The sequence below is a fragment of the Aethalodelphis obliquidens genome, unplaced genomic scaffold, assembly GCF_003676395.1.
Source record: "Aethalodelphis obliquidens isolate GAN/ISIS:26980383/991018 unplaced genomic scaffold, ASM367639v1 scaffold46, whole genome shotgun sequence".
Taxonomy (NCBI): Eukaryota; Metazoa; Chordata; class Mammalia; order Artiodactyla; family Delphinidae; genus Aethalodelphis; species Aethalodelphis obliquidens.
This window is the reverse complement of record NW_020837990.1, coordinates 11,753,954-11,776,055: the sequence shown is the minus strand read 5'-3', so window position 1 is coordinate 11,776,055 and position 22,102 is coordinate 11,753,954. Positions and strand designations below refer to the sequence as shown.

Genomic DNA, 22,102 nt, shown 5'->3' with positions numbered 1-22,102 from the left:
AAAATTTGAGGCTTGAGTTCTAGTCCAAGTGCCATTACTGCTCACTTGTGTCACTTTCATATCAGAGCCTTAGTTCTCCAAAATGAATGTTGGACAGATGTTTTCTGAAGTTGCTTCTGCCTGTTTTTAGATTTTGTATCTCGATGACTTTAAATACCAAATGAGTAAATATTAATTTAGAGAAGGGAAAAATTGTTATGGGGTGGTTAGGTTTGGAAAAGCTTAGTGTGGACAAGGTTAGTCCTGAATGGTGTTTAAAGTGATGGGACAGGGAGGGTGTTGGTTTAGAATTCAGGAGAAAAGGGGAGAAAATACTGAAAGGGTAAAATTTCATAAGTGAGATTACCAGGGTGGGAGTGTACAAAGTATATTTGGGATATAATGAGTAGATTAATCTTAATAGAATGGTGATGCTGTGTGAGAGAGCCATGGGAAGTTAGCTTGGAAATACAGGATGCAGACAGCCTAGAGAGCCTTAAATATTTGTTTGATTTTTATTCTTTAAGGGTGTTGATGAAAATAATCAATAAACAGTCTATAATAGGAATAGGAAAGAGGTTTATTTGAGCCAAACTGAGGACTATAGTCCAGAAGACAGTCTCTCAGATAACTCTGAGGAACTGCTCAAAGCACAGTTTTGTGTCTTGTCAGAACAGAGAATGTCAAACAAGTCGGGGATACATTCCTTCAACGTTTGAAAAAAACCAGATCAGCATGTACATAGCGAGTCAGTATGGCCTTGGCACCTGAGAAGGGAGTCTTATCGAAGGAGTACCAGCATTGGTGTCCCAGGAAGGGAGGCATTTAATCTTTATTTTTAATATGGCTGTTCTTTACACTTCTGGTCACCATGCCCTTTTCCTTTAATAATTAAAGCAGATGGACAGTGCAGGTTTGGTAAGCCACAAACAGTCTATTTTAGTTAGCAATAACATTTGAGTTAACTCATGTATAAGCCAGAATGACTTCCCCATACCTCAATATGTGAAATTTTTTTTTTTTTACCCAGGGGTAAGGAGCTGTTGAAGTTTTATTTGCTTGCTTTTTAAGGAAGATAGCCAGCTGCACAAAGGGAAGCAAAGAAACCAGTTGCGAAGTCATTACAGGAATCTAGACAGGAGGTGACGGTGTCATGCGTGTGGTAGCGGCAGTGAAGATAGAGTGATGGGAAGGGAAATGGAGCTGATGTCACGCGGCCCTTGCTGTGGTGTCAGGCATTTTGCTAATACTTTTTATGTTACATCACTTTATCCTTATAACCACTCTGCGGGGTGAGCATACTACTTACCTACTGCTGCATGACACATTATTCCAAATGTAGGGGCTTAAAACAGCATTTTTTTGAATGTTTACATTTATTACATATATTAAACATTTATTATTTCACATTTTTAATGTGCCAGAAATCTGGATGTGGCGTAGCTAGGACCTCTGGCTTAGAGTCGCTCACAAGGCTGCAGGCATCTCAAGGCTTGACTGGGAAGGATCAGCCTCCTTGCTCACTTGTGTGGTTGATAGCAGGATTCAGTTCCTCACTGGTTGTTGGACTTAGGCCTCCATTCCTGCCTTCCTTTCTTGCCATGTAGGCCTTTTCATAGAGCAGCTTCCTTCATCAGAGTGAGCGAGGGAGAGTGCCAGTGAGAGTGAGAGGAGGGGGGCGAGGAGGGAGGGAGAAAAGTGGGGTGTGTGTGAGTGAGAACATGAGCGTTAGCAGGATGGAAGCCACAGCCTGGTAACCTAATCACTTTTCTGTTTGTTGTTCCTTAGAAGCAAGTCACCAGATCCGTCCCACACTCAAGGGGAGGGGATTAAACATATTCTAGTGTGTAAAGTGATATGGAGAATAGCAGGAGATGAGGCTGGAGAGGTAGGCAGGGAGTGTGTAGCATGCCCTTTTTGACCCCAGGGGAGTAAAGCACATTTCATTTTGCAAGAGTGAAAAAGATCTATGATAAGTGTCCGTTTTGTTTTTTAAACTGCAAACTTTTACATTCCTCCTGGAAATGGAATTATCTTAAAGACGGGAAACAGATTGTGCTCATTTTGCTTTTGTTATGTCTGGGATATTTCTAGCCTCCCTTGCACATAGAAAAATCATTGTTAGTTTCACGCAATTTAACTTTATAACAAGATTCTGTTGCAAGACAGACATTTTGGAAAATGCCCCAGATAAACACTATCTCTGCATAGCTACTGAGAGAACTGCTATCACCATAAAAGAAAAGTAGGGGAAAGTGATTCTTGCACTGGAAGATTTTCAAAGCAGCAGTTATGCTTTCATCAGTTAGTTTGCTTCCTTCAAAATCCACCCACCCACTCCTACCAGTATTCTGTCACCATCTAGACAGAAGTATTAATCATTAAAAAAGAGAATTAGAATTCCTTTCCCTTTTCTTTCCTGGTTGTTGGCTAAAGAAGTGACATCTCAGGCATGTATTCTTAAAGATGCCCAAGAAACAAGTCATCGGTACTTAAGCCCAGGTTCACCCTCATACAACCAGTTTACTAGTCAATGAAAAATCCCAATTTAGTATGATAAGAAGTATGAACTAAGTTTAAAAACCCTTTTTTACTTTTCACAAATATCTAATAAATGTGAGTGCTATGGCTGGGGACAACCTGAAGAAATAGAACTAGTGTTGGCCTTTACCTTTTAAAGTTTTTGTTTGCACAGATAGAACCGCATATGGGTGGTTGGGTGTCTTGTGGACATCTCAAACTTAACACTTCCAAAACTGAATTTCTGATTTCTCCTTCAGAATCTTCTTTTACTAGTTCCCTAAAAATACTCATGGGAATGAGTATGGACCACCATCCATTCATTTTTTTCAAGCCAGAAATCTGGAAGTTGTCCTTGATTCCCACTCCCCCTTTTCACTTCTTACCTCCAATCTATCAGAAAGTTCTACCTCTAAATAAACAATGATTTTTGCCTCTCTCTCTCCATTTCCAATGTTACCACGGCAGTCCGGATTGCCACCATTTGTTTGCCTGGATTTCTGACATGGCCTCTTAACTGGTGTCCTGCTCCACTTTGGTTCTCTTCCACACTGTCATCCCCCTCATCCCCCATCCTTGAGAGCTTCCTCTTGTTTTTAAAATACAATCCAAACTCCTGACATTGGCCTGCCAAGCCCCTTATGATCCAGTCACTGCCTACTTCCCCAGCCTTAAAATGATCACTGTGTTTTTGTCACATTGGCCTTTGCTCATCCTAATGAACACTCACTTCATTCGTGCCTCAGGATCTTTTTTTTTTTTGGTAAGCGAGAGAAAAACTTATTAATTGCAGCAAGTAGGGAGAACACCAGGGATCTTTCCCAAAGCAGTGTCTCTCAGGAGCTTTGTGTTTACTTCCCTTCTGCCTAGAATGTTGCCCCAACCATTGCCCCTGGCCCATTCCTCATTCCTTTCATAAAACCTAATTGTTCTTCAGATCCCACCCTAAATATCACCCTCTTGAAGGCTTCCTTGGTCACCCTGTATAGGTAGAAATCCTCTGTTATTTTCTATCATAATACCTATACAGTGCCCTTTCTTGCAGTTTTAAAATTACATATATGTTTCCTTTTGTCTTATTTATTTGCTTGTTAGTTTATTGTCTATACTCACCTCGAGGATGTCAACTTCATGAGGACCAGAGCCCTGTCTTATTCGTTGTTTCCCCAGGACCTAGCCTAGTGCCTCCTACAGAGCAGGTGCTGAATAATTATTGCATGTATGAAAGTGCCCGAAAGTAAAGAACTGGTTGAAACTGGTTTGGTAAAAATTTTGAGATTTAACACCAAAACGTCTTTTTTTAATTGAAGTGTAGTTGATTTACAATGTTTAACACCAAACTTTAAAGTATACTTCAGATAGGTGTTATTTTTTACATGCTTCAGCTTAGAGAACAACCACTGCAATATGAAATAAAATCCCGTCTTCCTCCAAACTTGTTCGTCTGGCTAACTTTATCTTCGTGGGGATTTTCCATTTCCATTTGTGGGTAAAATTTGTCTTAGTCCTCAACTACTAATTTAAGCACAGATAAGCTAGAATTCTGAATCACGGGTCTTTTAGTAAATTGCTGTCCTTATGACCACACCATCATTTGTTAGCAGCGCTCACTCAGGGGCTCACTAAGGTACTCCCTTTGTGGTAGGACAGACAATGAAGATTGGTGGGTAGTTCCTGTCCCAGCTTGTGGAGAGTGGATTTACCCCAGGCAGAGAGGCCTCAGCTGGTCTTGCAAAGAATGCCTTTTATCATTCCATCTGTTTAGCCCCTAGGAGCAGGGTTCCTTGTAGAGTGTAGATCTAACAGATCGGTGGCAACACTGAGGCAATATGTGTTTTTCAGCAAACTAGGGCTCAATTTGTTGCCATAATAACTTTCAGTAATTCCCAAAGAACTAGGGGGAACGTCAAGGTTCCTTTCTTGAAGGAGAAAACTGTTTAGAAAAGAAAAAATGCAGCCTAACCAGGTGTGGGGTGTGACGTCTTCCACCTTCGTTTGAAGTTGTGTTGATGTCTGTGTAGTTAACTAACAAGTTTTTGGCGTTTATTGGCTTATTGTAAATTAGCATTATGTCAGTCACAATGTGTCCAGTATCTCAGTCATCAGGCCCTTTAAGGTAGGAGTCAGCTCCAGTTTACTAAAAGGAATCTGGGGTTTCAGTAGATTGAGAGCTGGGATTTGAACCTAGGTTTGTGTGGCTTAAAAAAAAAAAAAAAGAAAAAAGAAAAAAACCCCGACTCAACAATTATAATAACTATTTCAAAAAATATCCCAAGCTCTTTAAATATGCTTTGTCTACACATTTTATTTTCGCCAAAGTCTTTTTGAGTTTGTTGGACTCAAGCATCTGAGTCTGAAGTTATTTTTACATATAGGTTATATATGTATGCATCGATAAATAAGCAGGTATTTTTGCATATGTTACATTATTTCCCGGTTATATTAGCTATATACATTTAACTTTATCTATATATGGATATAACTTACATAAAAGCAGGGTGGGATGGTACATATGTCCTGGTTTCACTGCTGTGCCACATTCAGAGAAATACAGTCCAGCAATCAGAATTAAAATAATTCTGATATTCACTTGTATCTCTTGAACGACATTGCCAGAACTGGTTTGTACCAAGAGTAGTGCTTGGGAAACCCCTCGCCTCTCCTTTCAGTCCACGGAGCCTCCAAAGCTTCTTTCTATCTCAGCCCACACAATACTCAACCCAAACTTTGCCTTTGCTTCCTCTTCTCCCACCCTCTCCCTTGTCCCAGCTCTCTATTATGTAGAATAATTTAACCCCTTTACTCATTATTTAGATTCTTTACGAGAGAGCCTAGGAGCTGACCCAGAAAGCCAGAAGACATTCTACTTAGAATCCTGAGGGGTGGAGGTGAAGGTGGGGCTGGAGGGAGAAAGACGGTGAAAAGTCAGACATTAGCCATTTCTTACAACAGTTACAAATGAGAAATTTTAGTCCTTGTTAGGGCACCATTTTATTTGTATATATTTATATTATATATATATATATATATATATATATATATATATATATATATATATAGTATTGAAATGCTTGGCTTACTTGTACATCAGTGTATCGTTCGTGGTGCCTTTTTAAAGCATTAAATAATTATATAGTGTTTAACTTTGTGCCAGGTGCTGTTCTGGGTGCTTTATATATATTAACTGATTTAATTTCTACAACAGCCAATAGGTAGCTACTATTTTTCTCCCTATTTTACAAATGAAGAAACCAAGGTACACAGAAGTTAAGTAACTTATACGAGGTCTTATACCTTATAAGGTAACTTATAAGAAGTAAAATAAAATGAAATTGAACCCTGCAGTCTGGCTTCAGAATTTATCCTTTAAGACAATTGCCAAAACTACCTCTCATGAAATAATAAAGTTTACTGAAAGTTTTCAACACTTACTTTAAAAAATAACTTGGGGGTTGATAGACCATAAGATACTGTCTACATTTTCTCCCTGTTCTGAGTCTTTTTCTTGCTCTGAATGGTCGGTATTGTAGTTGGACTACAATACCAGGTATTGTGTTGACCAGGTCTGGAACCTTTCTGGTGTGTGAAAAATCTTTGAGGTAACGGGATTTGGAAGACATTAATTTTCTTTTCTACTTTCTCAGAATGAATTATCACTTCCCTTACAATGGGTAGGCAGTTGCTGTTTCTGACACAGAATAGGAATGCATTGAATTTACAAAACACGAAGCTGCAAACAAGAAAACCCACAAGTGGAAGAACAAGATTGGGCAAGGGAGTATGGGAGCGATAAATAGTCTGTCTCTTGTCTGTGCATGAGGTGCATGCAGCCTGTGGGCTTCCTTGCCATTGCTTGTGTGCCTTTTTTTTTTGTTTTGGTCTATCACTTCCCATTAGTCAAGATCAGGATTAGCTGTCCCTGAGACTGTGAAGCTACATACTTCTTTAGCCCTTTATTCTTCTTCTGCTACTCACTGCGCTTGCCACTTACTGGATTCACTTAAGGAGTGACCAAGGATGGCAAATATTTGGAGCCTGTTCTGCTTCAATTCCTGCCTCCTGAGCCCAAGGAAGATATCACTAATTGAATATGAAGTATTTTTGAACCTGGATTTTGCTTCGGAATCCTTCTCAACAGTGCCCTTAGGGTGTCCTGGTTAAAGTGCAGGCTCTAAAGTGGTACAGACCACTCTTCAAAACCCACTAGCTTCACTGTGTATTCACTGATTGACTTTGGGCAAATTATTTCTCTCTCTCTGCCTGTCATCCTCTGTAAAATGGCTATATCTCATAGGGTTGTTGTGAGGATTAAGTGAGATGACGCATATAAAGTGCTGAGTATAGCGCCTGGCAGATACCTATAGTGGCTACCAAGTGACATCACAGAAAATTGCGGAGTCAGGAGTGCCAAGAATTGGTCCCTCCACTGAAGCAGCCATTAAACTGGCAAAATCTGTCAGGGTCAACTTGTTCCGAACTCTAGACTCTAATAAAAAAAAAAAAAAAAAACTTGTAGTTGTTAGGGGAATGCTAATGAGGAAAGAGGCTGCTAAATTTTGACATACATGAAAATCTGTCAGGTCACTGGCTGACCACTGAGAGAACAGAAGAGAGACTTCAGTGACCACTTTCAATGAGGAACGCAGTCGTTGCAAAACTAGTTTAGAAAAGTTACTAGACAAATGGATGATTGCAGCCCTCAACAAGCAACAACAGCATACCCTGATGAGAAGGGAGAATATGATTTCCAGAGTCACCATTATAATATTGAAAATGTTAAGTTTTCAACAAAAATTAGACATACAAAATAGGAAAGTATGGCCTATTCACAGGGAGAAAGAAGAAATTGACAGAAACTGTCCCTGAGGAAGGCCAGCTGCAAGTTGGCATCCAGTCACTGAATGTTGGCATACTGGAATTTAGCATAACTATTAAAAGAAAACGCAGTTGCTTATTACGGGAAATACCATACTTACTTTTGGTTTATATTGTATTATGTATTATGTATTGTATTATGCATATTGTATTATGAGTATTATAAATATTTTGCCCATTTCTCTTAGTGGAAGTTACCATTACGGGAAAAATGACCAGTTTGCACCTGAGAAAAATTAAAATTGAGAAAATTTTACTTTTATATCTGGCCTTAAAATATACACACTCTCACCATCCCACTGATTTAAAAAAAAATTTTTATTGGAGTATAGTTGATTTACAATGTTATGTTAGTTTCAGGTGTACGGCAAAGTGAATCAGTTTTACATATACATATATCCACTCTTTTTTAGATTCTTTTCCCATATAGGCCATTACAGAGCATTGAGTAGTGTTCCCTGTGCTATACAGTAGGTCCTTATTAGTTACCTATTTTATATCCATTGATTTTTAAATGCTCACATAAATGAATAAAATTAGATGACATTTTCTGTATTTTAAGTTAATCACTCATTAAAGACATATTTGAATTTAACACATTCATTATTCTTGCTTGAAGCATAGCGTATTTGGTATGACAGAAAATAATGCCTTTATACCATAATCTTTCCCTATCCTTGGCTACTCAGACATGGTACATTCTTATTTTCTCTCCCTTCAAATACTACTGGCGTTGCATCTAAACAAAAGTTTAGACTGACTGCGGAATTGGCTGTCAACATGTTAAATTAAGAGCCAGAATTCCAAGTTACACCCAGACCAGGTTACAAAAAGCCTAATTTGTGTCCTGAGAGATCCAGTTGAACAGCAGTGAGCAGACTGGCTACCCTCCACTAAGTGACCCTCAGGTCTCCGTTTGGGTCTGAAGCAGTGGCAGTAGAGTTGTACCCTGAGAACGCAGAGTCTTCATTCACAGAGGTCAGAGCCCTGTCTTGGGACTGAACATAGAAGGATGCAGTGGAGGCAGAAGCAATTGTTCCCCCAGCTTCCTTCTAGAAGAGGAGTTTGCTGGTGAGAAAGACGAGCAGGATCTGAATGGCATCTCTCATGGGGCTGAGGAAGGCTCTGTTGGCCAAGCTTTTGGCTGTGGTTTGGGTTGTGGTTAATTTATGGGTTGTGGTTATTTTGTGGATTGTGGTTAGTTTGTGGGTCGGGGTTGTGGTTAGTTTGTGGGTCAGGGTTGTGGTTAGTTTGTGGGTCGGGGTTGTGGCTAGTTTGTGAGTCAGGGTTGTGGTTAGTTTGTGGGTCGGGGTTGTGGCTAGTTTGTGGGTCGGGGTTGTGGTTGGTTTGTGGGTCGGGGTTGTGGCTGGTTTGTGGGTCGGGGTTGTGGCTAGTTTGTGGGTCGGGGTTGTGTTTAGTTTGTGGATCGAGCTTGTGTTTAGTTTGTGGGTTGGGGTTGTGGTTAGCTTGTGGGTTGGGATTGGGGTTGTGGCTGTGGTTGGCTTGATTGTGGAGATCTTGGTGGTCAAGTCTGAGGTTGTCCCTGGAAAAAAAAATGGCATCAGGATCTCTTTTGGGTGGCGAGTAGGCACTAGAGAAACGAGGCTAATGTGATGGAATGCTGGAGCCAGAGTTCATGGGCAGAATTCAGTGAACACTTCACAAGGGCCAAGTGTATTTAGAGGAGGGGAAATTAGGGGTACAGAATGTTAACAAAAAATAAGAAACACTCTGACCTTAAGACCTATGGAAGAAGGAATTTATACTGAACTTACATAACTATTGAATTTGCTGTTGGGAAGGTAGTCTGCCTTCAGATGTCCTCATGTCCTTAATATTATATTTGCTCAATCAGTGCAAATATGATCCAGAGTGGTACAATTTTATTTTATTATTTTTGCTAATTTCAAAGTTTCCATGTAAAGGTTATAAGAACTAGACACCATCCAGACTTGAGGATGGCTGACTCGGCTTTAAAGGAAGTGGAAGGAGGCCCTGTCCAAATGCTTGAATCCCTTTTTGTGGTGTCTGAGGCATTGGTCATTTTCACAGGCATTGATCTGACCACACGTTGGTTCTCTGAGGTTGCTTTGCAGAGAAGCAGAGAAAGCCAGGCCTACACCCCTGGGTGGTTGTCTGATCCTGAAAAACTGGAGCTTGGCAATGATACTTCCAAGGATCTGAGTGAACCACAGAGGGGACTATAAGGACGAAGAAGGGAAATGCAAAGCAGTTTGCACAGACCTGTACATTCTGCCCACTTGCAGGGTGCCTTCCAGCTCTGTGGCATTGTCTTATCTCATTTAGCATTTCCTCAGGGCAAATGTTTCTCTAGGACACCACTGAGCCCAAAGTCTGAACAGAACCGCTTTCTTCTCCTTTTTTAAAATCTGGATTTTATTAGCATGGAGCTAAGGAGTCCTGACTAGAGACAAACTTTTTTTTTTTTTTTCCTTTCCTAGCATGTATACGAGTGTTCATTTCAAAAATGTCCTGGAGAAAGAAAATAACATCCCAAACTTTTCACAGAGGGGAAACCACCAAGGAAACAGTTAAGGCTTTCATATAATAGTTTCATTAGGCATAATCACTTTAATATTGGTTGTTGAAGATAGATATGCCTTTGATCACATTTGCAATGCTTGACTGACCCGAAAATGGGCAGCGTACTAGATGCATTTCAGTGTTTGGGGGCTCACGAGGAAGACCTGTTATCTGGACACTGAGAAAGACTAATATTACTTGTTCTTGGTTGAAGCTTGTATTTAAAAACTTCATTTAAAAAAAAAGATTGTCTTTCTAGTTTTAAAGTAAGTTTAAGAAAAGTCGAGAAAAGTATAAGATGTGGAATTTGAGTCCTCGTTTTGCCATTTACTTTCTGTGTGGCCTTGGGCAAATTACCTATCTTTTCTGAACCTCAGTTTCTTGAATTTGATTTTGCTTGCGAGAGAGAGATAAGAGAGAAGGAAGGGTGCAGAGAAGGGAGAAGGGCAGGGAGCCTCAGAATGGTTTGACGTTGAGGACTACAGCCTGGGAAAGGCCAGTGGAAATTCCTGGTGGTTGTGCTGGAGGCCAGAGGCCACTCTGAGAACTAATGAAATTATTGGTTTTCTATGCTATCAACCCTGCTTTGTGCAAATCTCCCTTCTCATCCCTTAAACCCTTCGGTAAAGTCTGCTATACCAATGAAGGCTCTGTGTGAGGTGGTATTCTTGTGAAAATTGAGGAAGGAACCAACTTCCATATCCATGTCTCTGTGGTGTTGAATGGAAACAGCTCTTAAGGAAGCCGGCGTCTGGAGCCACAAGTGACCATGAGAATCGAAGGCCCCTTGGAATTGGCTTTTGTTTTCCACAGGGCACAGGATAAGGGGTTGAGCTAATCTTATGTAGACCTCAGGGTGCTGGGAGACTCAACTGGTACCTGGGTAACGCATGATTAGAAGACTTTTTTCTGGGCACCCACAAGATAATTTTCTGGGCCAATGGATTTCACTGCCAGATATGTAAATAGACTGCAGAGGAACTTACCATTTCTTCTCAGTATCTTAAAAGAAACTCTAGCCACGTTGTGCAAATCGACTGTGAAGACTCTGTGGAGGGAAAATTGATGAGAGATAATGGTGGGGAATTCACAAGCTCAGCTCACATTACTGCCTTCCCAGGGGATCCCAACTTCTTAGTTTCTTTTGTGCTTAAATTCTTTACAGCACAAGTAGCAGATCATTCAGTACTGGTCTGCTGTATACTGTCTTGACCAAGATCTTCCACAGTTTTGCTCCAGACAAGATCATGTCCATCCCTCTCCCCCACCAACACCAGCACCCTGGATTCCCCACAGGCTGGTATACACGGCTGGTCTTTGTTCAGGCTAGTCTTTCTGCTTGTAATACCAGTCCCGGGCACATCTGCCCACAGACTCGACAGTAGCCTCTATGAAATTGTTTCTCCTGGTTGTCATGGACCCAGACAGAGCTCCATCAGAGAGACATGCATGCCCCTCTACTACACTGCCTTGCTGTGAGCCTCTCCCCCGACTGGAGGGCCAGCTCTTCGAGGGCAAGTTCTTTTGTCAACAACGCCTGACATGTAGCGTCATAGGTGCTTAATGTTCATTAAATGACCTGTACAGCTTGGTCTGTTGTTCTGATATCATTGGGTCCATTATTATATCAGTCTCTTGTTCATACATTGAACAATTAATGAGAGTGAAGTACATGCCAGTCACTGTGCTTACTGCTGAGGGAACAGTGGTGAACACAGCAGGCGTGGTTCTTACCCTGGAGACTTTAACCGAATAGTCAACTGACAAGTAAGTGATTGCAACGAAGCAGTGGCAGTGATGAGAGTGAGTAAACAGGGAGCGGAACTTGATCTGGGGGTTCAGGAAGTGCTTTCTGAGGAAGTGCTGTGTAACCTCAATAATTATTTCTGTACAGGCCCTGCCTCCCAACCCACACTGTAAAGTTCGGTGGGCAGGAACCTCTTCATGTTGCCTTTTGTGCGCTACTCAGCGTAGTGGGCTTCCCCCATCATATGTGCTGCTCCCCTCCCCTTGTCAGCCTCGCTGATCAAGGCTGCGTGTGTACATCGTAAACAAGCAGAGAGGCCAGTGCATCACAGCAGGTGCGAGTGAAGAGGGGTCTGGAGACCGCACTGTTGGTGAGAATGTGCTGTTTCCATTGAAGATTGTCACCACCATTTGGTGTTTTATCTGTTGTTGCATGGAGTGTGGAGACCTTAAGGAGGTGAGATGAAAGGAAAACCATTGCCTCATTAGCCCTGGCCGGCTTCTAAGGAGCTGCTGTCATCGTGAGGCTGGGTTGTAGCACCTCCCTTTGGATTTTAGTCTTGCAGGTCGCTCTGTGGGCATAATAGCACCTCCTCCAGAGCCAGCTAGGTCCGACCAAGCCTGGGCATGGCTGGAGAGGCTGGAGTGACTTGGCAGCATCACCATCACCGCTGTCTACAGAGACTTAGTGGCAGTTCATAGTGGACATGGCCTGATGGTCAGACCTGCCCTTTCAGTACAAAATGGCAGTCTGAAAGTGTAAGGACCTCTCAACATTTGGTTCTTAAAGTGAACTTGAAAATAAATCCCTAGCTGGGAGGGAAGTTTTTTGTTAGAGTCCCCAGGTGGCCTCACCTCAGAATCTGAGTGTGTCCATTTTGTGCAACAGGAGGAAGCCGGTTTTACTGTACAATCATCACACTTTCTGCCAGCAAGCCATTTCCAAAATGAATCTATGTTTTAAAAAATGATTCTCTGTGTCATGGTGAAACCGAGTCTCCCTAAAACTGAGATCCCCTGCTGAGTTTATGATTAACCACTCTCAAAAACTTTATTCTCTTTCTTGTCCCACTCCCCACCCCCATTCCCCTTAGGATTGAAGAGTATCAAAGAAACGGGGGGACTGAAACCAAGCAGGACCCTGGGGGGCCGCCCTAGTACAAAAGCCACTCCGTGTCCCCCCATTTCTTGTTTGTAGAAAAAGGCTTTAGTCTCCTAGACCCTCCTCGAGTTCCAAAGAGCAGACTTAAGCAGTTACTAATTAGGGAAGTGAGGGAATGCAGAAACCAAGGAAAGCAGTCAAGAAATAATACTTCAGTGATAAAACAGAGTCCTAGTTCTCCTCAAGGGATACATATAACAATCTGACACATATCTTTGAGTTGTTCTGCAGAAACTAAGACCCCTGCCCAAGTGGAGGATGGTGACTACATGGTGACCACAAGCACGTAGACCCCAGACTGATTGGAATCAGAAGGTTGATGATTCAGACTCCTGAAGCATCACCCTGTTACCTCACCACCACCAACCAATCAGAAGAAAGTCATGCCCCCTGAAAACTTCACCCCAAATGTGGCCTTTAAAAGACCTTCCCTGAAAGCCATTGGGGAGGCCGGGTCTTCTGAGCATGAGCCACCTGTTCTCCTTGCTTGGTGCCTGCAATAAACGCTGCACTTTCCTTCACCACAACCCGGAGTCAGTAAATTGTCTCTGCTGTTTGGCAGGCGAGTGGACCCAAGTTCAGTTTGGTAACAATGGGGACTGAGTACCCCTCCTCCAGGCTCTTGGCTACTGGCAGCTTCTCTGCACCCCCAGTTTAGCAAGGCCTCCTGGAGGACTGCCCTGGGGGTTGGCAGAGAGGGGAACGCTCAGGTGGCCAGATGGTTTCAAGAGGAGTGTCTTTATTTTTAACTGTTTGCTGCTGCTGCCCCCAACCCTGCCTGGCTCTGGAGTACTGTCTGCCCCAGACTAATAGGAATGAATTGGGTGGGAGTAGGAGGGAATATAGAGAATTTGAAGCAAACTGGGTGCCAGTGACAAGGATTCTTTGCTTGACCAAACTTTAGTCAGGCTCTGGAACCTTCTCCTAGGCCCATCTGTGTACTTCCTTATAAAATCCAGTTTTAGCCAGAATCCTCATAAGTCGGTTTAGCAAGAACCTTCCACCCTTGATATCTGATCACCTTTATTATCTGATTGAATTCCTCATCCTCTACTATCCCCCAGGTGATATCGGATCAGCCTTGGCCTCCCTTAAGCAAGAATCCTGTTAGGTCAGTTTGGCCAGAGCCCCCCTTACAGGTCTTGATGTTTCCTCTTAGTGATTTTCCATCCACTGAGCCCTCACCCTGTTCCTGGGCTGTAAATTCCCACTTGCCCATGTTGTATTCAGAGTTGAGACTTGTTCCATATGGAGGTCTCTTTTCTCTTATTGTGATAGTCCTGAATACAATCTGTTTTTGTTCATTCATTCATTAGTTTTGCTTTAACTACTATCCAGCTCTGGTTTTCTTTAACACCAATTCTTTCTGTTTATGTTGAGCATACCTGGTGTGTGTGTGTGTGTGTGTGATGTATAAACTTCTACAGATAAAGGTAGGACAAAGAATGGTGAGGCAGAAAAGGAGTACAGCTACTGAATTATCCACATCATATCTGGATTGCATTTTGAGTCCTCTAAAGTCAGTATAAAACTGTACAAACATAATATGAAATTGTAAAAGCCCAAAGCAAATCATATATGGATAGGTTCTTACTGTAGCTCGACTGTAGTTATGTTCATGAAACTAGGAGATACCCATTTTGCCTCGAAGAGCTTGCTGTATTGGCTCTTCATGTGGTACAAGACGCTGCTGCTGCAATACTTGTCAGCTTTTTGCCAGGAGCCAATGAGTGAGTTGTCCTGGTCTATTGCTCGCAGGATCACAGAGGTAATATTTTTATTCACAGGAACTGACACTAGGAGGAAATGAGAAGGAAACAATCAGCCGTCTGTGCAGTAAGACAAGAGATGGGGGTCATGAAATCAAAATTAAGTGTGAAAAAAGAAAGTTACAAGTAGTATGTAAATATAGTGTGGTCCCATTTTTGTGAAATAAGTTGAAAAAAGTCTGGAAGGAAATACATGAAGATATTAACTATGAGGATTTCTTGGTTGTGGGGTTATAGATGGTTTTTATTTTCTTCCTAGTTCTTCTTTGTGTTTTCTAAGTTTTCTACAGGAAAAGGTGAACAAAAGAAGACCTGTACTCTGGCCCTGGTTTTGCTACGTATCAGGGATGAGGTCCTGGCTGACTTTTAACCTCTTGAGCCCTGTTCCTTTCTGCCAGATGAGAGTTCTGCCCTTCTCTCAGGAGGAATGCAGTGTGGGGAGAGAAGGGGTGGATGCATGTGAAAGGGTCAAGCGGACCTCCTGGGAAATGCTTCCAGAAGTAAGGAACTGTTACTGCCAAGTCAAAGCAAAGCCTATTTCCTGGTTCCAGAAATGCTGATGTTCTTGGTCTTTGTTGTTGAGAGTGAGGGAAGGGGGGGCCTCTGAGACCCAGAGGCCCTAATCCAGGTACCTAGTCCAGGTACCTGCCAAAGCCCCAATCCAAGTACCTCTAAGTAAGCACTTAGGGTTCCGTGACCCCCTCCACTCAGGTGAGTCTCACCTGTTGACCTAGCCCAGCGTGTGCCCACAGGGACCCCACTGACACTTGTTAATTCCACCTGTTATTTTCAGCCTTCTGATGTGTAATAGGGAGGGAATTTCAAGAGACTATTTCAGTTTGTCCGTTTCCTCCCTTAGAAGATCCCTTCTGAACAAATTTCTCAATGCTAGGGTCCTCTCAGCCACCCCAACTTATTTTAAAGGCTTCTCCTTTACAAAATAAAGAAAACTGATCTTGCAGCACAATAGGATTAGACAGTCCTGGATCTGAATCCTAGCCCTAACATTTAAGACCAAGTCACTTCACCTCCGATCCTTGGTTTCTTTCCTGTTCATCATTCACTCCACAAATATTTATTGAATGCCCGCTTTGCACTAGGGTTGGTTCTAGGTCTGAGGATAATGACATTATCTCTCATTGTATGGAGATCATGGTACCTTATCTTGAAAGGTTCCTGGGAGACTGAAGAGAAGAATGTAAAGACTTTAATACTGGTGGGTGTTGGATAAGTTGCCATTGTTATTCTTAGCACGAAACATTTCTCTGTTCTGTTTGTTTTTGCCAGTCAATGTTGCTGAGCCAGATCCCCCCGCCCTGAGTTGCTCAGCGAGAACCTGACATTTGTCCTAGATGTGTGTGCATGGTGCTGAGGTGGATGGTGATGAGTGATGGTGTCATCCAGTCATCAAGCCTGTCAGCTCTCCCCTGGGCTTGCCTTTGTCCTTTCTTCTGTTTTCCACCCCACTCTCTGGCTTAAATCTGCATTTCATCCCTCCTAGTTATCTGTATTATCCAGATTCCTGGCCTCCACAGTCCCCTCCCTCAGGCTTCAGACTGATCAGACTTCCACACTCAACACTTCCATCAGGACACACACCTGTCCAAAACCTTCAAAGTGCTCTTCTAGAGCCTCTAAACGTTTCTGGTTTTATATTTCTGCTTCTGTTGCTTGCAGGACCCAGTGCATGGCTCTTATGATCCTCATAAGAAGCACATGACACGTAGTAGGCATTCAGTGAGCCTTAGTTCCTCTTCTCCTTTCTCTCTGCTCTACCCGGTGCCTCTGTAAATGCTGTGTTGTCCCTCTCATCCAGCACGTTCCCTTTCAAGGGGTCTTATGGATCATCTTTTGATTCTTCTTTCTTCTGTCTTCCTACTTTCACATGGCTCCTCTGCCACCCCCACCTCCAACCCCGCACCCCTTGCATCTTCACAAGATAGGTTTCTTTTTTTTCCATTTCAACAGCAAAATTCTTCACCTCGTGATGTGTTACCTTAAGTCAGAGGTATGAGACCTGACCATCCAGGTCCTGCTCTGTATACAAGGTCACACACATGCCCTCCTGGTCCTCATCTTGAAGCACAAGATTACCCTCCCTGCCCTGTTTAGGACAAGATCTGCTGCCTGAGGGAGTGGGACATAGGGAGACCCACCACAGGTGAGGCACTTAGTGACAGTCCCCAAGAAAAAATAGAAAAAAGGACTAGCCAGGATGAGTGTGTGAAGGCAGGCCATAGGCATTCTCCTGCTGAAGCCTGGAATCTGTAGAGCATGGGTATAGATATCACCCTGGTGTTCTCTGCAAAATTTGGTTAGAGTTCTAAGAGAGGCAGGATAACATGGTAGATGAGTCAGGCTCTGAAGCTGGACGGCTTGGCTAGACAAAGCAGGACAAATCTTGGCTATTATTTAGGTTCAAATGTTAGCTGTGCAACCTACTAGTGACCTTGGGTAAAACTTTAACTTTCCTGTGCTTCAGTTCTCATCTGTAAAATGGGGAAGATAATAGCATTTACCCTTAGAACAGTACTCAGCACACAGTATGACGTCTTAGCTCTCATTACCTTAACCAAGAGGCGTATAGTCTAGTGGTTAAGAGCAGGGTCTCTGAAGCTAGAATGCTTGGGTTCATGGCCCAGGTCCATCATTTAAGCAGCTCTGTGACCTGAGCGAGTCACTAGCATCTCTACCTCTGTTTTCTCATTGACACACAGGAAATGACAACAGTATCTACCTAGTAGGTCATTGTGAGGACTAAATACATTAGTACATGTAAACAGCCATATTAAATTTGTTGTTATTATGAAAGTTATTCGAGAGCACTTGCCTTGACTTGTAGGTTTGACTGATCCCAAAAGGGATGTCTGTAAAATATTTCTAGGCACCTCAAAGAAAAGCACTGGATTAGGAATGAAAAGACCAAGATTCAAGAGGCAGTTCTGCCACTTATTAGTTGTGAGACCCTGAGCAAGTCATTTAACTTCTCTCAGCTTCAGGCTCCTCATTTATCAGGTGGGATAGTAATACTTTCCCTGTCTAGCTCACTAGATTTTCCACCCACAGACTAAAAGTGAACAGCGTCTCCTGGAGTTGTGCCGTATACAATCATCCATGGTGGCATTGTTTCATCAAGTGGATGGGAAAAGACTACAAAATGTGGTGCAATTTTTAATCCCTTAAAATAATAAAAATGCCCCCCCAATACAGACTGTTTTAAGTAAAAAAAAAAAAAAAAAAAGCCCAAATTATTTAAGTGAGAGAACTTGCCGCAGTTGTGCTCTTGCTGGGACTCGGTTAACCTGAGTGTTGGGATGTAATGACTCCCATGGCTCAGGTTCACACAGGGGACATGCAGAAATAGGAAATAGTCCCACCCAACCCATCCTCTCACATGTTCTCATTCTCCCTCTTTCTGCCTCTGTGTCCCAGACGGGTCAAAAACACATGTTTTGTTTGTGTCATTGAGAGCAGGGATGGAGGGGTATGTTCTGCAATTCCGGTTTTATCTACCCTCAGAAAACAGAGGACAGCAGAGGGAATGGCTTCTACTTACCTGTGTAGACTGTATTGCTTTTATAGACGTTTGGGTTGGCATGGATTCCTGAGTAAGTGGCGACAATGACCTTATTGAAGAGCATGCAGTTGCCATGGTGACTTATGCAGCTGGCAGAAGAACACAGCAGTCCAAGGCACAGAAACAGCCCCAGTGGCAGCAGCAGGGACCCGAGGATTGCCATGGTCTTGATCTGTTTGGAAACTACTGGGCCTGAAACTGGGTAAGAGCTACAACTCACCTGTTTATATGCTCTGGGGCTGGAACTTCTGGGTGAGGTCATACATGCAAATCTCCTGCCCACTCCTCCCTAAGATGAACGGGCTTCTGGAATTTGGCCCAAGATATCACCAGGAATGAATCTCCTTGTATCTGTCACCACGACCCTTTGCGAATTCCAGTTTTGCTCATGAAGGGGAATGTACTGATCGTGGTTTTATTTTGCCTCTCATTCACCTCAGCATCTGACATTTGAAGCAAGCTGTGAGGAGGGGTTAATACTGGCAAAGTGAAATTCAGAGTTGAGTAATCATCACCTACCTGTCCTGTTTAGGAACTACACTCTTCTCGCTACAGGAAACTCAGGCATTAAAGCACTTTTCTTCATGGTATATTACGTATCCTTTCCAAGTCTCCTTAATCGAACATGTCTCCTGTCCCAGTTCATTTAGCGACTATCATAGAACTAGAAAGACTGTCCTTCTGGATTTGTATTTGTTTCTTTGGAAAGAAACAGCTTTGGTTCACCTTGCTTCTGCCTGACACTTTCCTCTATACTACTGTAGCACAAGGAAACTACTGAAAAAAAATCAGAAAATATGTTTTTTTCATACTTCTTCTCTGATTTTAATTTACTCACTGAAGGAGAAAAGAGGAGAGATGTATTCTGTGTGAGTGGAAAGAAAATGAAAAATGTAGAATTGAATCAAAGAGATATTTATAAATGTTTTTTCAGGAGAAGCACTTACAGAATGGTGGAGTGAGGACCTCTGAAAAACCTACTCCTCCAGAAAAGCAATGAGCAAAAACAGTCTAAATCAACTTTTTCAGAACTCTAGAAATTAAGCAAAGACTTGCAACAATTCAAGGAGCATTTGTTTAAGAAAAATGGCTGAATCTCATTAAACATAGTGAGCATCGAGGCATTTTAACTTGCCCTGTTCCCATCCCTCTTACCCCACCTCTTCAAGTAGCATTAGAAACCAACAGCCTTGCAACTATGATAGCCATGAAGACCAGCAAACTAGCAGCCAATAGGGAGGGGACAGAATGGGCTTGGAGTGCTCCAAAAAGCTTCATTTCCAGAGAATTGTCCCTATATGACCTGTCTGCAAATTGCCTATAAAGCTGAATTCTCAGGGCTTTCAGAACTTTCTCTGCAAACAGCCTTATTGCTAGGGTATTTGTTGAAAATAATCAGTGGGAAGTTTTTAACATTGCAGCTGTCTGAAGCAGTGGTTGCAACTGGGACTAACAAGGAGCTGAGCACAAAATTTAAAAGAAAAAACTGGGACTGAGATGTTGGTTGGGGGCCTTGGAAAGCTCTGACACATTCCTGGGGATCTAAAAGGTCATCTGCATGTACAGAGCTATGCACATGCCCAGAAAAGATCTGAGAAAGCCCTAATCACTTATCTCTGGCTGACCTTGAGGGTCTATACAAGTAAGAAATGTAGGCAAAGGCTGAGTTGTAAACTGCCTATTTGACCAGTGAAGGCGTACACACAGAGAGGAAGTTGGCAAAGATTGAGAGACTTACTGGTTCAAGACATTTAGGAAATCTCTGTCTATTCATTAGCTGACCACTAAGCTAACTAAGCAGAGACTTCAGTGACCACACATAATAAAGAATACTGACTTTGCAGAATGAATTAATTCAGAAAAGCTGCTAAATAAACAGCAGCAGCAGCAGCAACAACAACAAATAATAACTAATGCAAACTACAACAAACCCTGGGAAGGAGGGGAATCTGGTGTGCATAATGGTCAATGGTCACATTATATTTTTTAAATGTTCAATTTTCAAGGGAAAATTATAAGACATACAAAGGAACAAGAAAGTGTGTTCTGTATATAGAAAAAAACTCCCAGCCAATAGAAACTGTCCCTGAGGAAGTCCAAATGTTGGACTTACTAGACAAAAACATTAACTCAGTCATTATAAATATGTTCAAAGAACTAACAAAAGCCATGTTTAAAGAATAAAAGAAAAGTTTAAGAATGATGTCTCAACAAAAAAGAATATTAATAAAGATATAGAAATGGTAAAAAGGACCATACAGAAAATTTGTAGTTGAAAAGTATAACTGAAATGAAAAATTCACTAGAAGGACTTAAGAACAGATTTGAACTGGCAGAAGAAAGTATCAATAAGCTTGAAGATATTCAGTGAAGATACTGAATAAATTTAACAAACGAAGCACAAGACTTGTATACTGAAAACTATAACAAAGAACTCATAATAGCCAAAATGATCTTGAAACAACAACAACAAAGTTGGAGGACTCACATTTACCAGTTTCAAAACTGCAAAGGTACTGTAATCAAGACAGTGTGGAAAGATGGTGGAGTAGAAGGACAATAAGCACACCTCCTCTCATGGGCATACCAAAAGTACAGCTATTTACAGAGCAGCTATTGATGAGAAACACTGGAGTCTACCAGAAAAGATCTTCTATAACTAAAGATATAAAGAAGGAACCACAAGGAGACAAGTAGGAGGTCAGGAGTTATCAAGACCCATATCCCTGAGAAAAAAATGACAATTGCAGAGGTTCTTTACAAGGAGTGAGGAATATAAGCCCCACATCAAGCTCACCGTCCTGGGGGTCTTACACTGGAAAAACAACCCCCCAGAATGTTTGGCTTTGAAGGCCAGCAGAGACCCACAGGGTTGGGGGAAATAGAGACTCTTCTCTTAAAGGGTGCACACAAAATTTCACATGCTCCAGGACCCAGGGCAGAATTTGAAAGGGACCTGGGTCAGACCCACCTGCTGATCTTGGAGAGTCTCCTGGAGAAGCAAGAGGCAATTGGGGCTCACCCTGGGAACATAGACACTGGCGGCAGCCATTTCTGGGAGCTCATTCTACCACAAAGACACTGGTGCTGGCAAGTACCATTTTGGGATCCTCCCTCTAGCTAATTAATGCCAGGACCTTGCCCTACCCACCAGGCTTTTGGCACCAATACTGGGACACCTCAGGCCAAGCAACTACCTGTGGGGGCCACAGTCCCACCTACCAGCAGGCAGGCTACCTTAATACCCCCAGAGCCCACAGCCACCCCGGTCAAGGCCCTGTCCACTAGAAGGCCCAGGACCTGGCCCCACACACTAGTGCACATGCACTAGACCTGGAATGCCCAGGGCCCTGCAGCCAGAGGTCCCAGGGCCCAAGACAGGATCCAAATCAATAAAATCAGAAATGAAAAAGGAGAAGTTACAACCAACATCACAGAAATATAAAGGAGATTAAAGAGACTACTACAGATAACTATATATTAATAAAAATGGACTACCTAGAAGAAATGGACAAATCCCTAGAAATGTACAATCTCCCAAGCCTGAACCAAGATGAAATAAAAAATATGAACAGACCACTTACAGATAGTGATATGGAATCAGTAATAAAGAAAAACTCCCAACAAACAAAAGTCCAGGACCAGATTCCTTCACAGGTGAATATTACCAAACATTTAGAGAAGACTTAATGCTTATCCTTCTTAAACTATTCCAAAAAATTGCAGAGGAACTTCACTGAACTCATTCTACAAGGCCAGCATCACCCTGATACTGAAACCTGACAAAGATATCACCAAAAAAGAAAATAATAGGCAAGTATTGTGGATGAACATAGATGCAAAAATCCTCAACAAAATATTAGGAAATCAAATCCAACAATACATTAAAAGGATCATACACCATGGCCAAGTGGGATTTATCCCAGGGAT

At 42.3% G+C, this 22,102-nt stretch overlaps 1 protein-coding gene across 1 annotated transcript; it reads right to left on the bottom strand.

Annotated features, from left to right (window-relative positions):
* Nucleotides 1-7,878: 7,878 nt before the first annotated feature.
* On the bottom strand, nucleotides 7,879-20,233 carry PLET1 (placenta expressed transcript 1). The gene is made up of 4 exons (XM_027081849.1): nucleotides 18,152-20,233; nucleotides 14,421-14,622; nucleotides 10,905-10,966; nucleotides 7,879-8,917 (listed from the first exon to the last, which is right to left on the bottom strand). Exons 1-4 carry the CDS (start codon nucleotides 18,432-18,434, stop codon nucleotides 8,427-8,429), a joined length of 1,038 nt encoding a protein of 345 aa, XP_026937650.1. The 5' UTR covers nucleotides 18,435-20,233; the 3' UTR covers nucleotides 7,879-8,426.
* Between the last annotated feature and the right edge of the window lie 1,869 nt (nucleotides 20,234-22,102).